Raw genomic sequence first — 7427 nt, forward strand, 5'->3', positions numbered from 1 at the left:
AATTATGCTTTATATATCATCGTGATGTTGTAAAATGTAAAATATCATATTTAATAATATTTTTTTTATTTTATGCAATTATATTATCATATGTAGTTGCAAGATATATGTTAGGGTTGGTTTTCCATTAAAAGTCAAATAATATTTAAAATACTACTATACGTTAGGTGTATTTATGAGTTTGGAGAATATCGATGTTATATTTATAAACTTGAAAAATACGTGTACCATCTTAGGCTTATATTAAATAGTATGTTTGTCATCACCTATAGTTAGGAGCACGTATTAGTAGGACTGACAATTTTCGACACGACACGCGACACGATACGAAATAAATGGGTTTTGGGTGAGTTTTTCAACCCGTCAACCCGTTTATTAAACGGGTCATATATGAGTTTCTAAAAAAATAAATGGATTGACCCGCCAACCCGTTTATATTCTTAATAAAAAAATTGTTTTATTTTTAAATGTATTTATGTATCAAGTATTAATATTTAATAAGTATTATATAATATATACAATTGATTCACAAACCATTTGACTGTTTTGACATTTTGACTCGTGGTGGATAGTCTAAAGTCGTAAGTCGTAACCTATAAGGCTAAGTCTGTAACATGTTTCTATGAATGTTTTTAATTTTCATTTGGATGTTTAAGACTTAAATGTCTAAAATTCGGAACCACGGACCTAAATCTGACCTACGAACCTGCCAACCTATGAACCCGTATAAATAAATGGGTTGACGGGTCATATATGGGTTTATGTTCCAAACCCGCCAACATGTGACCCGCCAACCCGTGACCTGTATATTTAAATGGGTCGTGTCTGGGTTGGCATATTTTGACCCGCCAACCCGCGACACGTCAACCCGAACACGACACGATTGTCAGGCCTACGTACTAGCTAGCAATTATTATAGTCAGCAAATGATTGTATGTTCCGTATAAAGGTTTATCTTGATATTTTTAGTGTGGGAAATAGACTTATTAAGGTAATTAATTTTTCAGTTTTTTCATATATGAGTAACTTTTTTTTTGGTACACATCTAGGTATATAATTATGTCGAAATGTTCACATATGACCATTATAACTGGCTATAATAGGTTACATCCGGTTATAGTGGTCATATGTGAACACTTCCAAAAAGTTTGTTACCTAGATGTGTACAAAACGCAGTTATCCAAATGTGAACAAACCAAAAAGTTAATTACTATCGTAAATCAATTTATTTTCTTTTTTATTTTACCTTCTAATTTTGATTTGGTATAAAATTTAACTTAAATGGTAAATATTTTTAAAACCACAAAATTTTTGTAAATGTCTTTTAAAATACACTACTTTGTTAAAAAAAAAAAACTAGATTTGACATGGAAAAAAACGCATCGTCGTTTTGTAGAATTTTATTGTTTAAAATATTAAATATTAAAATTTAACTTTACTAAAGACTAAAAGTATCATAAATGGAGACCAATAATGTATATGTGTGTATATATATATATATATATATATATATATATATATATATATATATATATATATATATATATATATAATACCGTTTGATGATTTAAAGCTTAGAATGTTGTTAATAGAGTTTCAAATTTTGATTTGCATTTCAAGTTATGGTCTTCAATTGATCTGGTTCTCAAAATTTTCTTTTTTGTATCAATTTTCTTTTCTTACAAGGATTGTAATGTATTGGGTTGTGGTGGTGTAAATTCGATGAAGAGACAATGGGTTGTAGTGTTGGTTCACCGAAGTTGAAGGACCGAAAAAATAAGGGTTGGTGAAGACATCGATGTCAATAAAGATGGAAAAAAATAGAATTTGAGAAGGATAAAAGACGAGAAGGTGACAGGTGGGACCTAAATTAAAATTTTCAAATGTGGTTTCAGATTTAGGGTGAAGATATATATATATATATATATATATATATATATATATATATATATATATATATATATATATATATGTTGAAGTCTATTTATTTTTTTTAAATATATAAAAAATAAATACATAATAAAAAATTAATTAAAAATAAATTAATAATGTCACAATAGTCTTTTTAGGTAAGACAGAGACTAAACGCGCAACAAAAATAAACAATAAGGACCATCCACGTTAAAAAAATAAGTTATAGACTAAACACGCAAATTACCCAAACCACAAGGACTATTCGTGTAATTTACTCTTACCTTTTCGGTTTGTTCATATCTGAGTAACTATTTTTGTTTGTATACATTTAGGTTATGAACTTTTTGAAAGTGTTACATATGATCATTATGACCGGATGTAACATGCTACAGTCGGTCATAATGATCATGTGAATATTTCCAAAAAGTTTGTTATATATATATATATATATATATATATATATATATATATATATATATATATATATATATATATATATATATACACACCAAAAAAAAATGAACAAACCAAAAAATTAAATATTTTAATATGTCTATATTCCGGGTAAACTTTTAAGTGGTAGGTGTCAATGTGTCATGCACATTTATTTTATTATTGGGATATTATATAAACTTTTAATAAATTTTAATATACCCTTTTTTTTATCTATTGGATTCTTATTCACGCCCAGACCCTAGTAGCAAGACACTATGGAGGATAAACAACAGAAGGAAACGTTACAGTTACAAAGAAAGTAGGGCTCTTCATCCAGTTAGTCCAAACCAATTTGAGACATCTACATGATCTACTACTATTCGAAACCAAAAAGAAAAGATTGCAGAACAGTGGAGTCAAATAGGAGCATTATGGATCGAAATACACCAAAGATCACATCGAGAATCCAGAATCAAAATATATATATATATATATAATCAAAAGTAAAATGAATTGATCTATAATCAAATCCTTTGAAGTTAAACATTTGAAGATGTACCTATCTTTACATTTAGAAGAAATTTGTCACTAAATTTCTCTTTGCAAATCATAAACCGACAAACCGTGTATATAATATTCATACATATTTTGAAGTACCCAAAAGTAAATAGATAATTCTGAAATGATGTCGTGCCAAAAGTCTTTTTAAGACAATTCATGTAAACTAGTACTAAATTAGGTTGTTACACATGTCATGACACCCCGCAAAAAATGCATATATGGAGTGCGATTACAACAACACACACACATAAACCTATGGATTATCCAACCTTCTTTCTCATATTTTCTTCCCTTCTAACAATCATCTACGCCCTGATCACCATCTCCGGCCGCCACAACTCCCGGCTTCCCCCAGGGCCTTATCCTTTTCCGGTCATCGGAAACCTGTTAAAACTCAGCGACAAACCCCATCAGTCTCTGGCTACACTCTCAAAACGTTATGGTCCTTTGATGTCACTTAAGCTTGGAAGTAGAACAACGATAGTTGTTTCATCACCTGATATTGCCAAAGAGTTCTTTCACACTCATGATATATCCTTCTCTGGTAGAGCAGTTCCCGACACCGCCCGGATAGTTGACCATGATAAATACTCCATAGCGTGGTTGCCAACAGGAGAGCAGTGGCGTAAACTACGAAGAATAGGTAGAGAATATTTGTTCTCCGTACAACGTCTAGATGATAGCCAACTCCTACGTGGGGAGAAGGTACGAGTCATATTCGAAAATTCGAGCTTCCGTTTACATTTATATTTGATTATTATATATAATATAATACCGTATGTATTAATTCAAAGTAAATATTGTGTCAATACAGACCCATGCATAACCGACCCATGGATATGTTCCTTAAACCGTTCTTTTATATATTTAAAAAAAGAAATACTATAAATACATTTTCAGCAACTTTTTACTCCAAAAAGTAAGTATTAAAAATACTAATAACTAGACCGGGCCTTGACCGTATTTCTTAAGTTGTACTCGAATCGGTTTTTATTTATAAATTGCACAACGAGTAATAACTCTGAACCGGACCAAGATATGGACAAGCCAATAAAAATTTGGGCCTGTTTTAACGCGTTGGTGTTGGTTCATTTAAAGTTGGATAACTGGATTAGAAATATCTTCGTATCTTGTCTTTTTATTTATCTTTTTACACATATAAAATGGTAATAAATATTATATTTTAAAATAATTAATTATATTTTAAGATATTTGTTATTATATGGGTAGGAAGATATGTAGGAAGAAAAATAAAAATATTTAATTTCTCTAATTGGATTATGTGTGCACCTTTGAGGCTGTGAGATTAAGATTCAGAATACAGAATTATATATAGTTAGATGCCACTTGATTATTCAAAGAATTCAGATATAAAGTAGGTATCTAATGGGCAAATCATATTCAAAAAACTCACTTGTAGTTTATCACTATTTTAGAAAAAAGAAATCTCCAGAAAAGTTCCTAAAGTTTGGTTCTATTAACGCAAAAGTCATCCCGAATTTTTTTACGATTAAGCCCAAAATACCGATAACGTTTGCAAAATAACGAATGTACCCGGTTAATGCCAGTTTTCTAGGTCTAATTGTAAATAAACAATTAGGGATGACTTTTTTGTTAATAGGTTGAAAGTTTAAAGATTTTTCAGAAGATTTTTTTTATATATACTAAATTAATTCAAAGAAAACTCATATTTATTTATTAAAAAACTCAAATAAAGATACAATCTACACCCATTTCACTAAAAAAACTAACATTTATTTATTAAAAAACTCTATTTAACTAGATTTTTATGTTTATACATCTAGGTACAAGAACTTCTTAACCATGTCCAGAGATGTTGTACAAATGAAAAGGTTGTGAATATAGGTGCAAGTGCCTTCACAACAACTCTTAACGTTCTCTCAAAATTTATATTCTCTGTTGATTTTGCTCAATACGATACTATTTCATCACAAGAGTTTAAGGAAGCCGTGATGGCTTTGGTGGAATTAGCTGGGAAGCCGAATCTAGCCGACTTTTTTCCAATATTAAAACCTTTGGATCCACAAGGATTAGTACGGAAAGGAAATGTTTATGGTAAAAAGTTGTTGACTATTTTCGATAGAATCATTAATCAACGCTTGCAATTAAGATCGAGTTCAATGTCAACAAACATTGATGTTTTGGACTTGTTGCTCAACCTTGTCCAGAAAGATGAGTCAATCTTTAGTCGAGATGACATGAGACATTTCTTCTATGTAAGTCAATCATTTTATAATATAGTGTATAAGTTTCATATGCCGAATCATACTCGGACCAAACTATTTGGATTGGTTTAGTTTTTGATGAATAATTATGTTAAAAACTTCATTAATTATTGTAGGCTTTATTTATCGCGGGAACCGATACAACATCAGGCACATTAGAGTGGGCAATGGCCGAGCTTATCCATAACCCAGAGAAAATGGAAACTGCTCGATCAGAGATCATAAAACTCATGCAAAACAACAAAGGGAATATACAAGAAATACATATATCTCAGCTCCCGTACTTACAAGCTATTATAAAAGAAACTTTGCGACTACATCCACCTGTCCCTTTTCTTATTCCTCACCAAGCTATACACGATGTAGAAGTTCAAGGTTTCATCGTGCCTAAAAATGCACAAATCATTTGTAATGTTTGGGCTATGGGGCGTGACCGTAACATTTGGCCAAACCCAAAAAGGTTCATGCCTGAAAGATTTTTAGAAGTCAAGATTGACTATAAAGGCCAAGATTATGAGTTTATTCCATTTGGTGCAGGTAGGAGGATATGCCCGGGATTGAATATTGCTCATAGAATGTTGCATATAATGTTGGGATCTTTGATTCATAAGTTTAAGTGGAAACTTGAAGGAAATATAAGAGCACAAGATATGGATATGGAGGAGAAGTTTGGGCTCACATTACCAAGAAAAGTACCATTCATGGCCATTCCGATCAAACTTTGATGGTTTTTAGATCGTTGTCATTGGATCATAATAATATCATATACCTTATAATCATGACAGCATGATATTTGAGAAGATCCTTGTCATTATGAACAAAATGTAAATGTAAGAAATTAAAAAAATGATGGTTTTATATTGATACTTAAAATTATTTGTTGAACCGAAAGCGTGCATATAGAGAATGTCTAAATCCGACTTCATTAGAGAAAGTTACAATTTTTCTAAGATTCAGCATAGTAGTATATAGCTCAGAAATTGAATTTTTGATCGGTCAATTTTTAGCCGAAACAATCTAAAAGAGAATTGAAGATCTCGTTGATAAGAGTTCAACAATATAAAGACAATTTAAACGGACGTCGGATGAGAGGGTTATGCATTTTATACAGGCTTTAACAGTCTAAGCTTGTGTAAAATAAATAAATTCAAATATAGCCGATGCTGTCTAAATGAAAGTTATAGATCTCATCGAGAGCTTTCTGTGGATATAAAGAACGTCAAAAACAGAGCTCGTATGAAGAAGTTATGCAACTTTGAAAAATAGAAAATCGGTATGCACGCATGTGCGACGCGCACAACTTGTTCCCAAAGTCATCCATGCAACCCTACCCATTTTTGGACACGTGTCCGTGCACCTGAGGATCCACATCGACCATGTGTGCGGCGCGCATTGGCTTTGCGCGGTGTGCAAGCCCGTATTTCTACCAATAAATAGATTATGTGTGTTCACTCTTCCCCACACTCATCTACAACTCGCTCTCTCATGATTTCTGCTCCCCTAGTCTGAGTTTTCCTTATATTTTAGGGTATTTTGGCAAGCTCTGAGGTCCCTAGGAACCAGACATCTTGTAGCTATCAACCCAGAGTTCTGCCATTGTAATTTTCGGACTTTTGTCTAGGGAATTCCTATAAGTTAAATTACACTATATTTTATTTTAGTGTAATTTATATTTAAATTCATAGTCGTTGTTATGAAATTATGAATAAGAACTATCAGTAATTCCAAGTTATAATAATGATTGATCTACGGGAGAGGTGTATAGAATGATCATGTTGGCTTGGTTGTTGGATTTCAGAAAGGATATTTGTCGAAATGGCCATGCCTCCTAATTGTCCTACCTAGTTGATCCTTATTTCATAGAACTATCAGTATTTATTGGAATGATTGATAATTATAGGCTATCATTAGAAACGTTAGACTAAAACTTAATCATAATGACACTAGGTCACGTCAAAGGAAAAGTCAACTGCTAGAAGCTAAGCGTTGTTCGAGTTTCTAGTCATCACTTTAACAAGTGAGTGCATAGTTACTTTTATCTTACACATATATATGAAGTATTTAAGATAATTAAATTCTATATGTTCCTACTATATGTGTTCTTGATATCTATGCTAGATGAATGATTTATACATATTTGACTTGATTCAAACCGTATATGTATTTTTATAACTATAAATATATTGGGTAGATAATTATTGTGGGTTTAAAACCTTAAGTGCTCGCCAGGCTCCTAAGTCTGACTCACTCAGTTTTTTGTATTATAGGTAT

The 7427-nt window shown here is 31.5% G+C and overlaps 1 protein-coding gene across 1 annotated transcript; it reads left to right on the forward strand.

The window, feature by feature from the left end:
- Positions 1 to 3106: 3106 nt before the first annotated feature.
- Positions 3107 to 6035, forward strand: LOC145062105 (cytochrome P450 76T24-like). The gene is made up of 3 exons (XM_079009740.1): positions 3107 to 3615; positions 4716 to 5147; positions 5273 to 6035. Exons 1-3 carry the CDS (start codon positions 3121 to 3123, stop codon positions 5879 to 5881), a joined length of 1536 nt encoding a protein of 511 aa, XP_078865866.1. The 5' UTR covers positions 3107 to 3120; the 3' UTR covers positions 5882 to 6035.
- The last annotated feature ends 1392 nt before the right edge of the window (positions 6036 to 7427 follow it).

The sequence above is a fragment of the Lactuca serriola genome, chromosome 7, assembly GCF_051521515.1.
Source record: "Lactuca serriola cultivar US96UC23 chromosome 7, Lser_US96UC23_V15, whole genome shotgun sequence".
NCBI lineage: Eukaryota > Viridiplantae > Streptophyta > Magnoliopsida > Asterales > Asteraceae > Lactuca > Lactuca serriola.